The sequence below is a fragment of the Drosophila guanche genome, unplaced genomic scaffold (genome assembly GCF_900245975.1).
Source record: "Drosophila guanche unplaced genomic scaffold, DGUA_6, whole genome shotgun sequence".
In the NCBI taxonomy this organism is placed as follows: domain Eukaryota; kingdom Metazoa; phylum Arthropoda; class Insecta; order Diptera; family Drosophilidae; genus Drosophila; species Drosophila guanche.
This window is the reverse complement of record NW_022995745.1, coordinates 624,804-645,281: the sequence shown is the minus strand read 5'-3', so window position 1 is coordinate 645,281 and position 20,478 is coordinate 624,804. Positions and strand designations below refer to the sequence as shown.

At 50.1% G+C, this 20,478-nt stretch overlaps 4 protein-coding genes across 4 annotated transcripts; 2 read left to right on the top strand and 2 right to left on the bottom strand.

Annotated features, from left to right (window-relative positions):
* Positions 1–5: 5 nt before the first annotated feature.
* LOC117581006 (protein THEM6) lies at positions 6–976 on the top strand. The gene is made up of 2 exons (XM_034267813.1): positions 6–130; positions 330–976. The coding sequence occupies exon 2, from the start codon at positions 360–362 to the stop codon at positions 939–941; it is 582 nt and encodes a 193-aa protein (XP_034123704.1). The 5' UTR covers positions 6–130; positions 330–359; the 3' UTR covers positions 942–976.
* Positions 977–2,300: 1,324 nt separating this feature from the next.
* Positions 2,301–7,117, top strand: LOC117581004 (tetraspanin-9). Its single transcript, XM_034267811.1, has 6 exons — positions 2,301–2,648; positions 5,432–5,502; positions 6,060–6,251; positions 6,323–6,517; positions 6,589–6,749; positions 6,815–7,117. Exons 2-6 carry the CDS (start codon positions 5,440–5,442, stop codon positions 7,053–7,055), a joined length of 852 nt encoding a protein of 283 aa, XP_034123702.1. The 5' UTR covers positions 2,301–2,648; positions 5,432–5,439; the 3' UTR covers positions 7,056–7,117.
* A 511-nt stretch (positions 7,118–7,628) lies between these two features.
* On the bottom strand, positions 7,629–8,927 carry LOC117580812. Its single transcript, XM_034267527.1, has 4 exons — positions 8,537–8,927; positions 8,350–8,472; positions 8,151–8,282; positions 7,629–7,891 (listed from the first exon to the last, which is right to left on the bottom strand). The coding sequence occupies exons 1-4, from the start codon at positions 8,762–8,764 to the stop codon at positions 7,808–7,810; spliced, it is 567 nt and encodes a 188-aa protein (XP_034123418.1). The 5' UTR covers positions 8,765–8,927; the 3' UTR covers positions 7,629–7,807.
* Positions 8,928–10,601: 1,674 nt separating this feature from the next.
* Positions 10,602–20,349, bottom strand: LOC117580620. Its single transcript, XM_034267198.1, has 7 exons — positions 19,771–20,349; positions 13,708–14,070; positions 13,512–13,645; positions 12,634–13,450; positions 12,347–12,574; positions 11,415–11,606; positions 10,602–11,355 (listed from the first exon to the last, which is right to left on the bottom strand). Exons 2-7 carry the CDS (start codon positions 14,050–14,052, stop codon positions 10,885–10,887), a joined length of 2,187 nt encoding a protein of 728 aa, XP_034123089.1. The 5' UTR covers positions 14,053–14,070; positions 19,771–20,349; the 3' UTR covers positions 10,602–10,884.
* Between the last annotated feature and the right edge of the window lie 129 nt (positions 20,350–20,478).

The window sequence follows — 20,478 nt, the reverse complement described above, 5'->3', positions numbered from 1 at the left end:
GCCGTTCAGTCTTCTCTGGCCTTGCCCAGTCAACGGTAGTTGTTTCTTCGCTTCTTCTTCGCGTATCCACGCCAGCTGAGCGTCACTCTGTGTTTGTGTGTGTGAGCGAGAGGGATCGATTATTGCAAATGTAAGTAGATTTCCAGAGCTGGAATTGTCGCACTGCTTACCAGCGGGTTCAGTGCATACGATTGACATCCGCCCCGCGCAACGGACTTTGGCTGTAGGCAAGACGCTGAACGGAACGGCACGGGACGCGGACTAAAGTCTGTTGCAAAACTTTCGCTGGAGCGACCTAACAGGTTTTCCCCATCTATCCCAACCCATAGAAAAATACAAATACGAAGAGCGATTGAACCATGTCGTGGCTGGTGCTTCTGCTGATCCTCTACGTGATCTGGGATGTGAACTACTTCATCCGCTGCGTGTTCACCGTATTCGCCGGCCGGCTGTTCCAGCGCAAGCGCAAGGTGACGGAGAGCACCTCCATCTACGGGCTGTGCACCTCCCAGGATGTGGACATCTTCATACGGCACATGAACAATGCGCGCTACCTGCGCGAACTCGACTTTGCCCGCTTCCACTTCTACGCCCTCACGGGTCTGTACGAGCGCATACGGCAGAGGCGTGGCGGCGCCGTGCAGGGTGCCAGCAGCGTGCGCTACCGCCGCACCATACCCATCTTCCATCCGTACAAGATCCAGACGAAGCTCGTCTGGTGGGACGACAAGGCCATCTACCTAGAGCAGCAGTTCGTGACGCTGTCCGACGGCTTTGTGCGTGCCGTCGCCCTCTCCAAGCAGTGCATCACCAACTGCAACGTCGAGGAGCTGCTCAAAACCTACCCGGAGGCGGCCAAGCGACCGGAGATGCCCGCCGATCTCAAGCTCTGGCTGGATGCCATCGAGCTCTCCAGCCAGAAGCTGCGCAAAGACAAGTGAGACAGATCACTGCTCGATGGCCCCATTTACATAATGACCTCTGCGCCTCCGCGCATCTCCAGCTCCGCTTATTAAGCGTCTACCGCTTTCTGTTGCGGCTGTCACCCTTTTTTTTTTACATAGTTTTAATAAAGAAATGTTGTAGAGATTTTATGTATGGAAAGGTAAACGAAATCTTCCAACTTTCCTTTATGCTAAGCTCGCCCGCCACTGGATTTGAGTTGTAGCCGGCTTGTGGGGGGTTTTTTCGCCAGAGCTCAACTCTGTTGCGTCAGAGATTTGGTTTTGCTTTGGTTCGAGAGTTGCGCCAGCATTATTCAAACTTCGATTTCACATAAAAGCAATCATAAATAATTATAATCACTGGCGTGTAAGGGTATCGTTAGAGGTACTAATGAAATAAGTGTATCCTCAGATGGAACTGGTATTACTGAGCTCTGATTAATATTGCCTTAGAGCACAACCAAATGGGACCAAGATTTTAGCAAAGGGTATTCAAAGCTGCGTTGCCAAAGCCCAGCCACATTTTCCGTCTTGTTTATGTTTTGAGTTCGTTAACCCGCCCCTGCGTTATGTTTGCTATTTTTCGATGGCCTCCATAAGCAGTGATTACTGTTTTCTTTTGTAATACTTATGACTGAGCAGAGCATCTCCTCTTTACGTCGTTTCCAATCATAGACGTGCGTGATCATCACAGCTAACGGTTCAATAGCGTAACCGCTTGCGTCACTAGTTCCACTTTCCATTTCCCTTTCTGTCATTTCCATACGGCGCGGCACCTCTGCCGCTGCCTCTGCATCTGCTCCCCCGCTATCTTTTCCCCGCTCTTTTGTTGGATTCTTTGTTAAGCGCTGACGCTGGCTTCTCTGCTGATGCGTTGATTTGATTCGTTTATTTAGAAATGTGGATCAAAACGTGACACTGAAATCTAAACATAAATCTCATTCACAAAGTATGTGTGCAGACGGCGTGCGCGCTCTCTCTGCCACTCTTCCCCACTCCATCTCTTACTATTTCTTTCTCTTTGGCTTTGTTCCGGAGAGAGGAGAGGCTGCAACTACTTTGCTCTCCCCCACACTATAAGTTGCATGGCCAAGGTGTGTGTTTCCGCAAGGTAAGGCATTCCCATAGAGCGTGCTTTAATGATAACTGTAGGGGCAATGAAAATTCTACTGGTTCCACCTCGTTTTAAAATGCCATGCACCGCTTGCATGCAACAACAAAAAGCTTCGTGTCTGCGCTGTCGCTTCGTGCTCGATGCTCGGTTTGCTATTTTTAACTGCGACTGCGACTGCTACGGCGACGGCGACGGCGACGGCGACGGCGACTGCGAGGAAAACCGTTGGTTTATTTTGTCGTCAAGTTTACTTCAGCAGCCGCCGCGAGCGCATCATAGAACCCGCGGACCGAGCCGAGCCGAGCCGACCAGCAGTGCCGTGCAGAACAGTCGCAGCAGCAGCAGCAGCAACAAAAGCGCAAAATAGAAAACTCTCAAAAATTGAAATTGTTGTAAAAATAAATTGGACAACAACGTGTGTCGGCAAAGAATCACCCAAAAGGAGACCAACAAATTCTACAAAATTGCAGCACAATTTTTTTTGCAGTTACATTTTCGTGCAGTTACATTAGTGCGCGACATCGAAACAGACCGATTGAAACCGATACCGAAATCGAAACCGATTCCCCCTGAGTTGGAGTAACACAAATGTACGTGTGACTGTGGGAGGATCCAAGTGCAAATCCTTCCACAAATGTATCCAGCAAACCAAAACAGAAAGACAAAAAAAAAAAACCAGATTGAAACTGAAAAAAAGTAAACACATAGATTGGCCTGGCCGATCGACGGGCAAGCGCCTGGCCCTGCTTTTCCAGTCCCCCCCCCTCCACGGAGACAAAACGGCACGAAAAACAGCAAAGAAAAAAGAAAGGCTAGGCTTGGCCGTCGCAGGTTTAAATACTCTTAAAGTTCGTATTATTCCTCGTCAAAGACAGTCAAAGTCAGCCAAGAGTTGGTCAAGTTTTGTCTGGATTGTCTTTCAAAACGAAAGTATTACCACTAAGACGTGATTTACGAGCTGTCTTTGTTATGACAGGTCTTAGATGAAGCTGGTTTCGGTTAAATTTAGCTTAAAAGTTAAGAGCTAGGGGACAGGCATTAAATTCTTACGTCTTACTCACGCTTGGATTTAATTGGTCTCGTGAATGCCATGAAATACGAGTATGTTTCCCCAGTGATCAGTTACCATCGACATCTAATAGAATAAATCTTACACTGCTTGTTGGTAAATTGTAGTACCCATTTTTACGAAGAGTATCTCAAAAGAGAAAACTTTTCGTGGACGACACACCGAAAGACCAACAGCAGTAAGAGCTCTCGAGAGGGGTAGATTGGCTAGTCAATGGTCAAGAGAGACATCGGCAGACGGTGAAAATCTGTTCATTGCTTGCTGCTGCTCTTGCTGTTGTTGCTCTTCTTGTTGTTGTTTGTTGTTGGCGCAAATGTCGTCGACTTGGCGGATCTGTGCGGATTCCACTGCTTGCTGTTCGCTCTCTTTTCCCCATCGCTCTTGGAAACTGTTTTTTTTTACTGCTTTGCCATCCACTTCTTCCTCTTCGTCGTATGCCGCTCTTATCTTGATCTTTGCCTCCGATTATGAAATATTTATATTTGAAGAAACAGAGAATAATTTCCAGATTTGTTAACCAACAATTTCCATGGCATAAATCACTCGGGCAACATCCGCAGACACAGAGACAGAGGCTCGGAGAGGTCCAGCCTCAAAGCCACACACTAGTTGTAGTAGTACTCATAGTCCAGCCCCAGCTTCGGCTTGTCCACTCTCGAATTATGATAAATGTGCAGCTGTGTGTGGGGCGGACGGGTCTGGGGTAAATCGCAAATTTTCAGCGTCAAATGCCATTAAGCCAGTCCGCGTTATTGAGTTAAATTGGAAAATAAGCGAGCGACAGTTACTCTCGTTGCTGTGCCTTTGCAATTGTTCGCACTTGGAAACGACGGACTGCGACTGGGACTGCACAACCCTGGCCCAAGTCCCATTATCCATGCCCCAGTGCTTATTTGCACTACTATTTCATTATTATGTTGGATGTGCTGGACGCTGCTGCTGCTGCCGCTGATGATGATGATGATGATAGTTATTCCAATTACACAGCAGCTCTTTTCCCTCCGGTTGGCATTCCACAGTTGTTTGGGATCGTAGGAGGACTCTGGAAAGCAAACTGCATGCGCATGCGTCTGTCGCGTGCAGCAGCCGCCCCAAGGTTTCAAGTTCAGATCCATTAACGAGGGTGTGGTGGGGTGGCTTAGGGATGGACCCCGCTTAGATTCTATTAATCCAGCGCAATCAGTCGAAGATGGCAAGCAGGCTGTGGCATTCGTTAAGCAGTGGAAAGCAGTGATCAGCCATAACTGCTTTGGCAAGCAGTGCAGTTGGTACCTTTCAAAATATTGTAATTTCATCTTCTTGCTCCTCTCTCTCTCTCTCTCTCTCTCTCTCTCTCCTGCCTCCGACTAACTGCTGACTCACATGCGACCATCTAAGCTGCGCTCTGTGGTGGCGCGCGAATCGAACATGAAGTTTCCCAGATCCGAAACATGATTGCCACACAACATGTAATAATTAGCATAAAACCAATTGAATTTCTGTTTTCTATTTCCCATGAAAGTTGGCCATTTTTGGTTCTCTTCACTGCCACAATCCTCCAGGTCTTAGCAGATAAATTTGCGCCTGAACGTCTGTAAATATTTGCTTGGCTTTCAGGTAGTTTACATATTCAATCTGGATTTCCTGGATTCATCAAATTAGTTTTTATAGATTTTTTCCTCTATTATTATCCTACTATTCCATTGAATGACTTATTGAGACCTCGCCGGTGGCCCCTTTCCTCTGTATTCCCCTTCTGCCGATTGCTTTCGTTTGTTATTTCGGATCTGGTTGCTGTTCCATTTGTTTGTTTTCATTGGGTCATATCATATATGTTATTTGCATAAATGAATCCGAGTGGGTGGGGGGGGGGGGGGGATTGGATGTGCAACAGCTGCGCTGGCAGAGCGCGCCGCCATTCCGTGATACTCCCATTAAATGGCCATAGACAAAAGGAAATGCCAATGGAAGCCATCAAAAAAATAGCAACAATAAATTCTTTTTGTTTAAATTTATGAAATTTCAGTTTTATTTATACACACACACACACACACACACACACACACACACACTCGCTCACGCTCGCTCAATGGGGTCGACGAATAAAAAAAAACAAAAAACAAAAAACAAAATCGCTTATTTAATAGATGGAAAAGAACATTTCTAATGAATGCAGCGCGGCAATCGCAATCGCGTTGCCCATGATTTATGCCCCCCCCCCCCCCCCCCCCACTGCGTGTGTGTGTGTGTGTGTGTGTAGAAAGGGGACTCCCTCACAGCTGCCTCATAACTAAAGCCCGCTGCATCTCTGTCATTTATTTGCAGCTCCCGCGATGGGTAACGCCGGCTACACGTGCATACGCCGCACCTTTTGCTGGCTGAACATCATTCTCTGGGTAAGTGGCGCACATCCCCAATCCCAATAGGAAGCATGTGGAAGGATGCAGAAGTCAGACAGCAGCAAGGAATTACCTTAACTGATGATTTCGAATCCGATACGTGATGCTGCCAGCACACAGACTGGGATTGTTTTGAAGTAGATATGCAGCGGATATGCAGCAACAGACGGCACAGACAGACCGACAGACAGAGCAACAGGCAGTGCGACCGACAGATGGCAGCAAAAATCAAAGGCACAACTTTGCCGACGTCGCGCGTCTGCAGCGGAAGCAAGCAGTGTCGTCTCCACTGTGTATGTACGTGCATACATAAATACATATCTGTACATGCATTTACATACATTTATGCATGCACGTCTCCCGGTCCCTGTCCCTGTCGCATTGTCTGTTTTGTCATTGTCTTGTACGGCTTTGGCGGAGCTTGGAGTCAGTCTCTGTCTCCCTTCCGTTTGCTCTTTGAACTGTCAATCGATGTCAGATCGGGAAGCTTTGTCCCGATTGCTCGAGCCCTCTCCATCACTCCATTTCTCTCTGTCTCTCTCTCTCTCTGACAGCTCTGCAGCTGCGCTTTCCTGGGCGCCGGCCTTTGGCTGCGCCTCAGCTACGAGGGATATGCCACGCTGCTGCCGCAACATGCCGCACTCAGTGCGGACACGATCTTCATGTCCATTGGCGGTGTGGGCTTCGTGGTGAGCTTCCTTGGCTGCTGCGGCGCCTGGGTACAGTCGCGCTGTCTGCTGGTGCTGGTAAGTGGCAGAAGGACACCAAGTTGAAGCTTTTGGCTGTCACATTCTCTCTCGTTTTCTGTCCCCAAAAGTACTTTATGCTGATCGTGATGCTGTTCATGAGCGAGTTCCTGGTCGGCTCCATTGCATTCCTCTTCCGCGGCGGACTTGGACGGACGCTGGCCAACGAGCTGCGCTTCGGGATCGAACGCCACTACAACAGCAGCGACCGTGGCTCCCTGGTGGCACCCTCGGTGGCCGCCATCTGGGACAGTGTGCAGCAGTCGGTGAGTTGAGACTTCATTCCTCTATGCCACTGGCCCAACATTGACTGCTTTCCACACCCTCTCACTGGCAGTTTGAGTGCTGCGGTGTATCCTCCTACGAGGACTGGTACGACGTTCAGTCGTGGACGGGCAAGCGCTGGGTGCCGGAGTCCTGCTGCCGCACCCTGTACGACCAGCGGCAGCTGCTGACCGAAGGATCCGGCGATGGCCTCCTGCGCGTCGACTGCGGCAGGTGAGTGGAACAAAGCACAGTGCTCTTCGATTGATTAATCTCCCCCTGCGAATTATTATTGACAGATCTGAGAACCCTTCGCTGTGGTGGGACAAGGGATGCGCCCACTCGCTTCAGAGCTGGTTCACCGGCCAGCTGAATGTGGTGGGTGCCATCGGGCTGGGCATCGCCTTCGTCCAGCTCTTCGGACTGATCACCTCGATGCTGCTCTTCTGCACCGTCAAGCACAAGCGGGCCTCCGACACATACAAATCCTATTCGCCCTCGATCGACCCCCAGACCCGCACCAGCAGTTGGGAGGACTGAACCCGCCTCTAGCAGAGTCCCTCTCCGGGCATTTCTTTAGTTTTTTTTTTTTTTTTTTTTGTCTCTTTTTTAGTTTTTAAATCATTCTGCGAATTGTGCCAAAAATTAATTTTATGTTATCATTTGTAGGAGAAAAGCAAACAACAAAAACACTCGCACACACATATCGAAGCCTGTGTGTAGTTAGTGGTGTATCCATATTGTGATGTGCTTTCTAGTAGTGTAGCAGGACCAGGACCAGAATAGCTAAAGCAACATACGTACATAACCCACTGCATATATTTATGTTATTTTAATGGACACTTGTAGTATTCAGCAACAAACAACAACAAGAAACTGCCCACGGCGCAACAAAAAACAAAACGAAGATGTGGAGTAGGAAGGCAGCAGAGAGGAAGCAGCAGCAGAAGAGTTTAGTTAATTAATAACCTTATTGTGCGTATGATTATTTTATTTATATATTTATAATATTTACATATCGAATACACATTCCTACACATAATCAATTACACAACTACGATGTCTCGCGCGATAAGTTACGAATAAATTAAAGTATTTATTTAAATTACAAACAAAACAAAACAAAAAACAATTTACAGGAAGGATTTGATCAAAGTTTAACCCTCGCAGCATGTAGATCTATGATTATTGGAGTACACATTGTAAGCAGTGCCCAGTACTTCCCATTACAGTTATTTGCATGGTTATGGGAAACATCCGTGACACCCTCTGCAAGGGTCAATGCATTCTCTTCAGAGCCCCACCAGTTTGCCACCGATGATGTCTAGCTGAGCGGTGATGCCCTTGGAGACGCTGCGAGCCAGCTCTTTGGGTTTCTGTACAAAGAGAGAGCGAGGCGAGATTAAGAGAGAGAGCGTGAAGCTGACCTTGAACACGCAACACATTTGTCGACAACGCACGACTGCTTGCATAAGCAGCGGCCATAAAGAGAGGACAAAGCAGGAGACAAAGCAGTGGCCAAAGCAATGGCCAAAGCAGTGCTGCATACGCTCTGCTCTCTTCACATTATTGTGCAATGCAATGTGCGAACCAACAAGCAATCAAACAAACTGTAAATTTCAGCACCGCACTCACCTGTATCAGTGTGTTGAGCAGATTGGAAAAGGCCTCGTAACCATGGACAATGGTCCGTGAGATGCCGTCGAACATGTCGCCATTGTTGCCGTACTTCTCGTGCTCACTGATGGTATCCAAAATGGGAACGGGCTACAGTCGTACCAACAAAAAAGTACATACAATTGCCTACAGTGTGCTAGAGAGAAGTATAACCCACCTGGGAGAACTCAGCCAACTTCTTTTGGCTGTTGTCATAGGCGCTGAGAACCTTGGACTGTATGGCCTCCTGTTCGAGGTTCACCGATTCCGCCGTCTGGGAGGGCTTGGGCAGCAGCGAGATCTGCAAGCAGTTCCAGGTTGCACCTCAACAAGGTGTAATTCGTTCGTCCTTTTGCGAGACTCACCTTGAAACCGGCCGATGGCTCACTGGCCGCTACCTGTGTGGACTCCGCCTCGGCAAATGCGTCGAGGGCACCAAACTCTTCCGCCGACAGCCTGGCATCTATGGGCGTGGCTCCGTCCTGGGTTGTGGGCGCTATGGGCGTACCGCGAGCGCACTGCCCCAGCAGCAGCACCATCATCAGCAGTTGCAGCGGCAGCGGCAGCCTCAACATCGTTGTCATCGTTGTCATTGCAAAACCTGTGCGTGTGTGGTGTGGACTCTTACGAAACTGAAAGTGAACTAAGCTGAGCGCGATGTGAGGTGCAAAACGTCGCTAACTTTCGGGCTGTCTCCGCTTTTGGCCAGTCGCTGTCTGTGCACGGCCGAGTCCAAATTTCAACTGAATCGCCGCGTCTGCGCAACGATTTTATTGGCTTAACCCGTCCTCGAGTCGGGGCTTGGACTCTGAGCGAGTTTTGCTGTCTGCCGCTTGCTGGGTTATATTTCGGTGCTTGTGTAAACGACAACGGGAGCCGCTACAGTACATAATGTGGCAATCATCCATCTATGTGGAATATGGTTAAGGGAATCCCAGTGCATGCCCAACTGCTTGATCTTTCTCTGCTTGAAATCAATCAGAGCTTTATTCCAGGCGGCCTTGACTGAACGTTTACTTTAACCTAAGCTGCCCTAATCTCCCGTAACCCAAAACCAATTGAAAAGTAACCCCAGCTGACCCAGCGAGTCATAAGCATCGCTCGCCGTAGAGTAACGACTTAAGCAGCCGCAACAGGGAAACGAAGTTACGGATACCCACGCTCGCGTGGGGTATACCGTTGCGGCTGTTGTTCCGCATCGAAGAGGGTATTGGCCATTGGCAGAGTAAACCCGCAATGCGGCAAACTTGTTGCAGTCCACAGCTGCGCTGGCACTGGCACTGGCGCAACAATGAGGAAGGAAACTGCGTTCGGTGTTCGTTTACTCAGTTAGTTGGTCAACCGGCCGACCGGACCGGGTTTGTGCAACTGCCTCCAGACATGGTCCATTACATGCCGCCACCCAGTCCAAGCGTCATTCATCAATTAAAAGCGCAAACATTTTGAGTTTGATTGTCGTTTATGGTACATGTAGCAATAACAAATCAATCAGAAGCGTGTACCGCAGAAGAGTTACTCTTGTATAACCAACCCCCTTCTGTTTCGTTTGGAACTCAGCGGATGGCAAAACCTTTATGGTAAGTTCTTCCTGGACAGGTTACCACCTTTATGGTAAATTCATCTTTGGCAGGATGCATTTACCATAAAGGTGTTGTTATTCGCTGTGGTGAGTACCAATACTTATTCCCCACGCTGACCATACTGAAAGAAATTATAAGATTCTTATGAAATGCACACATGGACGGGTGATCGAGTGCAGATCAGAGCTGTAACTGTAAAGTATAGCCCTGAAAGAAGCTTAATCTGACAATAGATTGGTTCTTTTTACCCACTGTGCGCTGGCTTATCGGCTCAGAGCTGGCCCCTCGTACGTGGGGAAATGGTTCAAGCATTGGATATACTTAGCATATTCATTTACCTTCGGTGTGGCAATATCTCAAATTTGATGCTCGGGTGAACCGAGTAACCGAGTAATTGGCTGTGCAGTTTCCACACACACTCATCGAGAGAGGTGAGCTGGCTATCTGGGAGAAGTATATAATCGAGCGGTGACCGCGATTGGCAGGTTATTTGTTTAGGGATTATCTGTACACCTGGATCCATTACTAAAAGTGCAAGAAGTCTTCCCACCACAGTACATGTAGGAGCATGCCTTGGCCCTTTTCCCACGCAAATACTTGCAAGACCGTCTTGGGGCTGTCTAATTAAAGTGTCGCGCTGCCATAAATCGATCAATCAAGCAGCCAATTGGTACACACTGCAGTACAGTAAACCGCGCGATATCTTTGCGGATTTTGCGGGTTGTTGTCGCTGTCTGACGCAAGCGTTGAGGCATTTTTCATTGTCTTATCAGTGGGTGGTGGGATATTGTGTTGTGTTTTTTGCCATTGTCTCTATATATAAACATCTGAACACACATTTATTTATATCTATTCTGTATTCTGTGTGTGTGTGTGTGTGTGGCATACATTTATTTACAGAGTAAATTAAATAATAATACAAACTAATCGTAAGTAAATGCTTCGTCCTTCGTCCTTCGTTGTCCATCCTCCATCCATCTTTGCCAAAAAAAATGCCTATTAATATTTGTAAAAAAAAAAGAAGACACGCCTCTGCACATCCAATTTTGTACTCTCTTCGAAGCTGCCTTAGAACAGCCCAGGCCAGCCGTCGAGCATATTGCACACAAAAGTATTTGTCGACAGTCCCCAAATCAGTTGCCAAATTTGATGGTCTTCTCTCCGTGCTGACTGAAACTGGCGCTGCTCCGGTTCGAGCTGCCGTTCTTCAGTATGCCATTGGATCCTCCTGCAGCCGCGTCGCCGCCGTTCACCTTTCTCAGTGTCTCCCGCTTGGCACGCTGCTCCCCGTACTCCCCAATGGTCACTGTGCCCACAGAGCGCAGGGTTCGTCGTTGCTGCATGGAACCTTCTGGTGCGGCTGGGGATGTGGTGCCACGATTGCCACGCAGCTGCACAGCATCGTAGTCGGGCTGTGGTGTTGCCGGTGGCCGAAAGCCGCCCACACTAATGCTGGCACTGCGCATCGGGGACATGGGTTGCGACTGTTTCATTTTGGCCACGCTGCCATTTCCATTGGCATTTCCATTTACACTTTCATTGCCATTGCCATTGGTTAGCTTTAGCATTTGCGGTCTGGGCTGTGGATTGGCAAACTGCGGCGGCTGCAAATGACAAAGGAAAGGCTCAATGCTGGCTCAATGCTGCTGCTGCTGTGGCTTACCGGTGGCGGCAATTCCGGTGTCCCATTGCTGGCTGCTGGTGCTGGTGCTGCTGCTCCTCCATTGGTGACACCAAGCTGACTGGAATTCTGTGCGGAAGTTGTGCGGCTGCTGCTGCTGCTGGGAATCGTGCTATTCCGATAGCAGCTATCGTCTGGCATTATCGAAGTGCGCTTCAGGGTCTCCCCACGTTCCTGGAAAACACACACACAGAGAGAAGGAATTAGCAAGGCAATTGGAGGGTGGAGGGTGGATGGCGGCCAACAAATGGCTACCTGATAGGTGGACATTGTAACCAGAGGTCGCCCGATGGTCACTGGTCGCATGGTTGGCATATTGCTGCCCTCCGCCTGCCCGTGCTTCGGACGTAGCAGACTCATTTCGGTTCAATCTGTTCGTGAAGACTGCTCGACTGACACCCAACCTGGCACTGGCTCTGACTCTGCCACTCTGCCGCTCTGCCACTCTGGCGGCGCAGTTCGCTCAACGCGTCGGCGCCAAGCGATTAGATAAAAACCCATTCGAGGAGCACTCGCAATCAGAATCACTACACTTGGGCACTTGGGCACTCCCGCCCGGCCCCACTCTCACTTTGTGCCCGCCTCTATTTGCTTTTGGCCATTTGTTTGCCTGCCTTTTGTTTTGGTTATTGTCTATCAGCACGACGCCCGCTCTTTGCGTGACTCACTCCGTTTCCGATTGATTTCACTTCCATTTCGAGTGCGAAAGAGTCAAATCCATCATTGGATTCAGCCCCAACTATGCACTTGAAAGCATAATTAATTGGCACTCAATCGCAGGCAGCAGAGACCAGGGACCAAGCAGCTCGATTGGGGAACAATCAGCCGCAACAATGGCAAGCAAGTGCAGCCCAAGAGGCTCGCTTGACCTTTACAACGATGACGATGATGATGCTGCCTGCTGGCTGGCTCACCTTGTGCTCACTCTCATGGAACCCGTTCCTGAACATTCGCTGATGCGCTCGCTTGAATTCATCCATCAGCGCCGTGTGCTGATCGCCTCCATTCGCTGTTGCACCTGTGGTTGATGCTGCTGCTGCATTGCCCCGCTGCCTGTGTGACACTTGGGCAACCGCACAGCTCTGGCTCTGGCTTTGGCTCTGGCTTTGGCTGCTGCTGCTGTCTCGATTGTTGCGCTGCTTCTGGAATAGTTTCAATTAATGGTCTGACATTCCCGCCTTCTCCCTGCTCCCCTGCTCACCTCTTTGCGCTTCTTGAGCTCCTCGGTTATGGCACTGGAGAGGCTGCTGCCCCCAGCTGCCCCCCCATCGCTGGCGCCGCCTGCTCCGCTGCCACTGGCCTCATTCATGGCTGCCTTTGGCGGTGGAGGAATGGGTGCACATCCTGCTCCTCCTTGGGCTGCTGTTCTCTGGTGACTTTTGTGCTGCTTCAAGATGTGCGTGGAGCTGCTGTGGCTGGCAATGAACGTATTGTTGATGGAGGTGCCATTCTCGGACAGCTTTATGATTGTTTTGTTCAGCTGCTTGCCGGGCACTGCCGGCTGGGGCTGCGACCAGGAGGCTGAACCAGAAGGCGCCTCCTCGCGCACCGCCGTCAGCCGCTTGGACTTGGCATCGGCCCAGCAGGGACTCTGGTCTCCTGTGACGGAGCTCGCCGAACTGTTGTAGCCGCTCGACTCGCCCGGGAATAGGTCACAGCCGGCAGCGGTGCGCACCACCATGTCCAGCTTGCTGGAGCTCTTCATCACGGCCACCGCCTCGCTGAAGAGCACGTCCGAGAAGTCGATGCTGTTGACGCTGAGGATCTGGTCGCCCGGCCGCAGGCCCGCCTCCCGCGCCACACTCCGCTCCTTGGTGAACTGCACGAAGATGCCCGGCTTCCACTCCGGCCCCTTGCAGATGCCCAGGCCCAGCTTGGTGCGCGGCGCCACGTGCAGCACCACGCTGATGTCGCGACTGGCCGCGCTCCTGCGCTCCGTCTTGAAGGAGCTCTCCGAGGGCGTGCCACTGACGCTGGGCAGCTTCACCACGCTCCACGACAGCCGCTCCTCCGGCTGACTGTGGGGGGCAGGGGGGGAAATCGTTTAGCTTGGGTTTGGCTTTGGTTTCTTTGACTTACTCTCGGACTGGCAGCATGCCGACGCCGCGCACTTTGAGCGTGATGCGATCCTGGCTGCCCACCAGCTGAATGAACTCCTTGTGCACAGCATCGTCCAGCCGAAAGCCATTGAGGCGCAGTATTTGGTCGCCAATCTGCGGGCGAGCAGGAGAACCCCATGAAACAGGGTGAGGTCAGCTGTGAGGGCTCCACTTACCCGCAATCCCTTGAGCTGCGCCTCTCCGCCATGCTCCACGTGGGAGACAAAGAAGCCCGTGCCGTGCTCCCTGCCGCCACGCACCGCAAAGCCATAGGTGCTGGCACGCTCCGGGCCGCCCACCAGGAGGCGACGCTGGTGTGGGCGCACCAGGCGCAGCACCCGCAGCCTGGAGCTCGTCGGTATGGCGCACCACGAGGAGGCGGCCGTGGTGGTCAGCGTCATCACATCGCTGCCCGCCGAGCTGGTCGTCGAGCCCTGCATGCTGCTGCTGCTGCAGTCCGTCGATGCCGATGCCGAAGCCGTTGTCGATATCGAGGCCGAAGTTGCGGTCATTGTCAGCATTGTCGAAAGTTTAGGCTGCTGCAAGAAGGAACGATGGGGGAAACAGGTTTGATTTAACTGCATAATCGATCGATTATTCTGCTGCAACTATCGAGCTATCAATCGATAGTGCGACAAGCACTTGGCAAGCGATTCGCATTCCATGCGAAAGCTAAAGAAAGCAAGTGGACGTGGGGGCACCTCCCCTGCCTGTCTGCCCACCACGATTGGCGACGTGCAACGACTGACAAGCGAGAGAGAGAGAGAGAGAGGGGAGGAGTGGAGTAGCCCCGAATTCAATGTGAGCAAAACTTGAACTTGCAATTCGAAATTCCCTAACCGAAAATTGGGTCACACGCATCGACAACGATGGTGATGATGGTGGCTGGTGCTGCTGGTGGCTGGTGTTGCGGCTGCTTTCACGCGCCACTGCCACTGCCACTGCCACTCCGGGGATCACATTCACCAGCGTCGTCGTCGTCGTTGTCGTCGCATAATTTCACTTTTTCACGTAATTCTACGCTTCACTTGCAGCGCCACAAACGAAAGGAAACGAGACAAGAAAATGATAGAAATTTGTTATTGAAATTTCGGCTGCAAGCCGATAAGGGCCCCGCCAAGATGGATTGGCATCATAAATCACTTACGAGAAGTGTAAGCCATGGGCCGGCCATTCGAGAGCTAAAGTTCAAGCCACTTACAGGGGCTCACTGACGTAACCCTGCCCCACGATTATGACTCTGTTTCTCTCTTCAGTGTCCAGCATTCATATACCTTTCGGTTGCTGGCTCTTCTTTGCTTAGATGTGACTTAGAAGTTGGTGCCTGAGCCACAGTTCAGTTAATCAGTTAAGTAAAAGTGATCAATGGAGCGAACTGAAGACAGCAAACAATTCCTTGGCTGATTCTTCAGCTTTCCCCATTGACGGACAGAGGGCAGACCCAGACCCAGACCCAGTTGTTCTGAGGTGAAACTTTGTGCTGTCAAAAGAAGCAACAACAGAGGCCCAGCGGAGGAGTAGGAGTAGGCGGCGGCGTGACAATCAATTTAAAGAGAATCGCTGCTAATGCGAGTCTGGACTGGACTGGGGCAAATGGGAAAACACTTAACAACAGAAAGAGAACGAGAAACGAAAACATTGTAATGCCGCTACGTGAGTTGCCAGCAAAAGAAAACATAAACACAAACTGGAAGTGGATCTGGCAGTGGCAGTGAGGCGATGCTGGAGACCGAGACAACATCTGAAGTTATCAAAAAACAAAACTTATACAGAGAAAGTCCATGTCTGTGTCTGTGTCCATGTCCAAGTCCAGCGGCAGACGGAGGCAAACACTCCTCAAATAATTGCTACAAGCAGCAGCTGCCTAAGCAGATGAAACGCAAACTAAAACATGAAATCAAACAAGAAGCAATTTGGCTCTTGCTTTGCAGAGAGACTTCAGCTCAGGTCATGCACATGACATGCATGTGGTTTTTTGAAGATATTTCGGTATCTAAAGAGTAACTAAAAGTGCGACTCTTCTTTGTTGTTACTTTCGGACACTTCTGTAGAAATGTTGAGCATTAAAATTGTGCATGGAAATACAAGAAATAATCAGCAGGCAATGGTCAGAAAGCAGCTCTTGGGTTGGGTTTCGGTTTGCTGGTTTTTTTTCAATTAGATCTCAGCCCGAAATGCTGAAAGCTGAGCAATTGCCAAACGGAAACCGTACGGAAAGTGTCAACATGCCACAGAGGCGTGACAGGAAGTGCCACAACAACTCATTAGAACTAATTGTAGGAGGGAGGAGCGAGGACGGGCAGGGGTCAAGTGGAGCGCAGGTGAAAGGCCGTCAAAGAGTTGTGGACTTTCGTTTGTGTGGAGCTGTGGAGCTTTCGAGCTGTGGCTGCTGCTGCCAAATAATTTGTTGCGGCCACAGAAACTGATGATCATTATTATTATTATTATGAGACTGACTCTTGGCTCTTTCTATTGTTATTAAGTGTTGAAACGGCAACCAGGCGCCAGAGCTGATCGATAAGCGGATGGGATAGGGGATACCCTCAGCATGGGGCACTGGCTCCGATAATTGACATCAATCTCCGGCTGATAAATTGCAGACGGATGTGGGATAAGTGGGCCCACAATGTCATTGAATTACAGGCATTACAGGTACTACACTTGGGCTACTGCCCAACAAATTGCAGCTTTCTTTTTGATCACAAATCGTTGTATATTGATGCGCGGCATCAGCTGTAATGTGTCGCACTCTCGTGCCGAAATTGGAGCAAAAGCCAGGCCCCTAAGCCACAAACACAATCGCAGTCGGCTCTCGGCTCTCGGCTTCGTTATTGGTGGGCAAATGGAAATATTTGCACGTATTTCTTGTGCTTCATTTATTTTCCCTTGAAAGCTAAATCATTTCCATGCTTGTGCAGAGATGTCTACGGGCTGGCTTGGCATTGAAATTACAATAAATAAAAGAGAAATTTCTGTGGAATTTCACTGCCCAGACAGCAGGCATCCTCCTTTGGCTGGTGCAGCACCTGCAAATGCTTTTACTTCCGCCGATGCTGACTGGCTGACTGGCTGCCTGGCTGACTGCAATCAGGCAAACGCACGACTGACAACGTGACAAATTGTCGATAATCTAAGTGCCCCCCCCGCCGCCGCCATTCCATACCTCTCGCTCACAGCAAGGAAGGCATTTTTCTGGTGAAACTCCTCACTCGTGTGTGGTGCAGGCAATGTCAAACGTGGGTTATGCCACCAAACAGCAGACAGGAGGAGGATGCGCCAGAGCCAGAGACAGAGCCAGAGCTTAAGCGAGAGCCCAGCCATGACCATAATCGTGATGCTGGAAGCCAAAGCGGCTGCCTCTGCCTCTGCCTCGTGTGTGCAAGGAAGCGTCTCCGTCTCCGTCTCCGTCTCCGTCTCCTCTGTGCTGGCTGCACAGCTGCAACGGGGCTCCTTGCTTCGTCTGGGAGAAAGCTGGGGGCACACAACTTTTACTCTGCCTCATTTTAATTGCAGAACATTAACAATGCGCCAAAGGATTGGCTGGGGCCTGGGCCTGGGCTTTGGCTTTCACCTTCAGCCAATTAGGATGGCGCTGGCAGATTGCCTTATGCAATGGCATCTACCTGTGGCATGACAACATCTGCCCCATTAAATGTCTCATATGTGGCATGTGGCATGTGGCAATAGCTCTCGCTGCCAGGGGAGTAATCAGCAGCCAAACAATTTACATTTTGCGCCTCGAATCATTCAGAGCTCTGATGTTTGTTTGTTTGTTTTTTTGTGTTTTTTTGCTGTGATTGCGTGCAAGATGAGCCTCGCTCAGTCTCTCTGTGTTTCATATTGCGTCAGCCACAATCGCCTCCTCGATCAACAATTTTGCTGCTGTGTGTCTGCTATTGAACTTTTGCTATTTTGGCCAAGATTCCCACACACCTGCAGCAGGCCAGAAAAGAGTCTCAGCAGCAGCTGCCTCTGCCCATCCAATCCCACAGAGCCAGCCAGCAGCCAGCAGCCAGCCACCCACTCGCGCAGCGTGTGAAACATTGCAACAGCTTTTGGCTTTCGAGGCGTGACACAAAACACAAGCTGAGACTGGCTGGCTGGCTGGCTGGCTGGCTGGCTGGTTTCAAGTACGTTCAGTTCGCTTGGCGTTGGCCCTAATGCGCCGACAGGTAAATGACCGCTGAAATGGCGCGCAAAAATTGAATTGTTTTGCATAAATTGATGTTTCGTTTGCTGTTCGCTGTTTGCTGTTTCGGTTTCATTTTCATTTTCATTTCTGCTGCCATGGCAGTTGTTTTAATTGACTGACAGAGGCCCTCCTCTGTTGGGCCCACGCTCAACAGCAGCAGCTGCCAGATGGGAGGCCCAGCTGCCGCACACAGGCGGGGTGTAGTGGTAGTGGGAGTTGCATTTGGATGCAGAAACGGGATTGGCAGGGCGCGGCTGCTGCTGCTGCTGGCTCTCGACCATCTGCAGATCATCATCAGCACCTCGAGAGAGCCGAACTGCAGCGAAAGTTTGCTCTCCGGCAAAGACATCTTCCTTTTTTCTTTCCTCCAACTGTGGCACTTGCAAAGCTGAAAACTGGATCCTGCCATGCGAATCCGGGGGGGTACTTCTGGACCCCAGCCCTCCAGCCTGCTCCACAAATACCGATTATAAAAATTAACATCAGCAGCAGGCAGCAGGCAGCAGTCGTTTGCCTATTGGGAGGAAGGCAGGCTGACTGGAAAGGCGGCTTTGCTTTGCTACAAATGCCAGACAAGCAGCCAAGAAAATTCAACCAGTCCGAGAGTCGCCGCCGCCGCCGCCTGTCTGTCTGTCTGTCTGTCTGTCTGTCTGTCTGTCCGCCTGGCAGAAATGCCATTTGAGGCTAACTGGGCGGCGAGGCGAACTGGTTGCCCGGGCCAAAGACAACTGCAGCAGCCCGTCCTCGTCGTTGCTTGGGTTACAAAAGGAGCCTGGCTCTGGCACTGCCTGTCTGTGTGTGCTTTGGGCAGCCGCAGGCAGCAGCCTCAGCTTTGCTGCATTATAATTTCAATTTTGTGTATATATGAGATACGCGCAACTCGAATTGGCATTTTCCATTTTCCATTTTCCATTTTGCAATTTCCATTCTGCAACTGCAACTGCAACTGCAACTGCGGCAACTGTTTGGCCATTCCACAGGCAACTGTCCGGGCAATTAAACCACAATTAACGCCTCATCATGAGGGGGGAACAGCGCGATTATGACGATGATGATGATGGCTGTGATGACGAGGCTGGCTTTGGGCAGGAAATGCAATTAACCGATTGGCCCACAACTCAGGCTTCAGTCATTTGAAAGTCTCAGCTGCGGCTGCCGCTGGCTGCCTCATGCCTCACCACAGGCGCCTTTGGCCGGCCAGGTGCTCTCACAGTCCCACTCCTCTCGAATGCCCAATTGCCGAGGCGGGTTATTGCATAAGAGATTGGGTGTCGCTGCAATGATCAATCAGTCATTCAGATGTTCAATCATAATGTTGGGAGGGGGAGTGGCAGCAGAGGCTGGGCTGCACACTAATGCAGAGAGACAGCAAGGATACAACTTTCTTCCGGCAACGGCAACAGGGAACTTTCTTCCTCATTCCCCCCCATTAGAGCGAGAGAGAGAGAGAGAGACAGCGACGCAAACCTCGTGCTCTTGCAGTTAGAACCAGGTAACAAAGAGAGACAGGGACAGGAACAAGAACAAACTGTGCATACGCACATGTACATACATATATGTATATGTATATGTATATGTACATGCATGCACAATTGTTTTTGTATTCTTCTGCTTTCGTCTTGTCTTGTCGCTGCTCTTTCTTTTCTTCTTCTGCGTTTTAGGCTAGACTTGAAAAGTATTTAGAGCAAATCAACAGCAGACAACAAAATCAGAAGAAAGAGTCACCACAATTGAAGGCCGCGACACAATTAATGCATTATTTATTAATAATATCTCCGACGTCTCTTCTCGCACAAATTGTGTCGCCCGTTAAGCAGCTTAGATACACATAAACAAACGCACACACACACACACCCGTACCTGTAGCGGTTTGGTGGAAGGAGGATGGATGCCAAGCAACGGCAAACTTATAGCGTCACATTACACGCTCGCACACACACAGGCTTGTGTACGCATGGAAAGAAGTACGGCAGAACATGCAGGCAGACATTGCACATCCCCCATGGCTGCAGCACACACACACATGCATGCATTTATATGTATTTACCTCATTTGCGGTGCGGTGGGGCGTCCAAAAGCAGCACAAGTTTTAAAGTTAAGGAGAGCCAAACAAAAACAAAAAACCAAAAAGGCAACACAAACACACACACTCACACACACGCGCGAAAGATTTGCAATTAGAGCGCGGCAACAATCACAAAGAAGCGCGCAAATTCTTGCTTCGGAGAATCTGTTGGGTTGGTGGCTGGCTGCGCGTCGGCGGTGGCGCGGGAATCGCAGATTCAGCGACGCGAATAGCAACAAAAACAAAAAGATCGGGGAGGCTAGTGCTGCCGCATGCACTTTACACTTTTGTGGCTTGAAGTGCCAGCGCGCTCAGCCGAAACGACGGGACGACGGGACAGAGCAGGTGCACTGGAAAATTGAAACACTTTCAACACTTTCGGCGTGCCTTTCCTTTACGCAAATTTAAACAACAGTTGCGCAGTAAACAAAACAAAAAAAAACAGTCAGGAAAGTACATGTGCACGTAATGCTGCTATTGTTGCACTCATAAACACTTTTACGCCGGCGCACCACTTCTTCTGTTTACGAACTTTTTATTTGTTGTGTGTAACCCGCGAAACAAACCACGCAGCCAGTGTGACCACGGTCGTATCAATCAAGTATACCATTCGACCCTTAAAAATATACCAAATATACCTTCTTATTTTCAAAATATACCGTAAATAATCTGATTCTAAAATCATTTTCC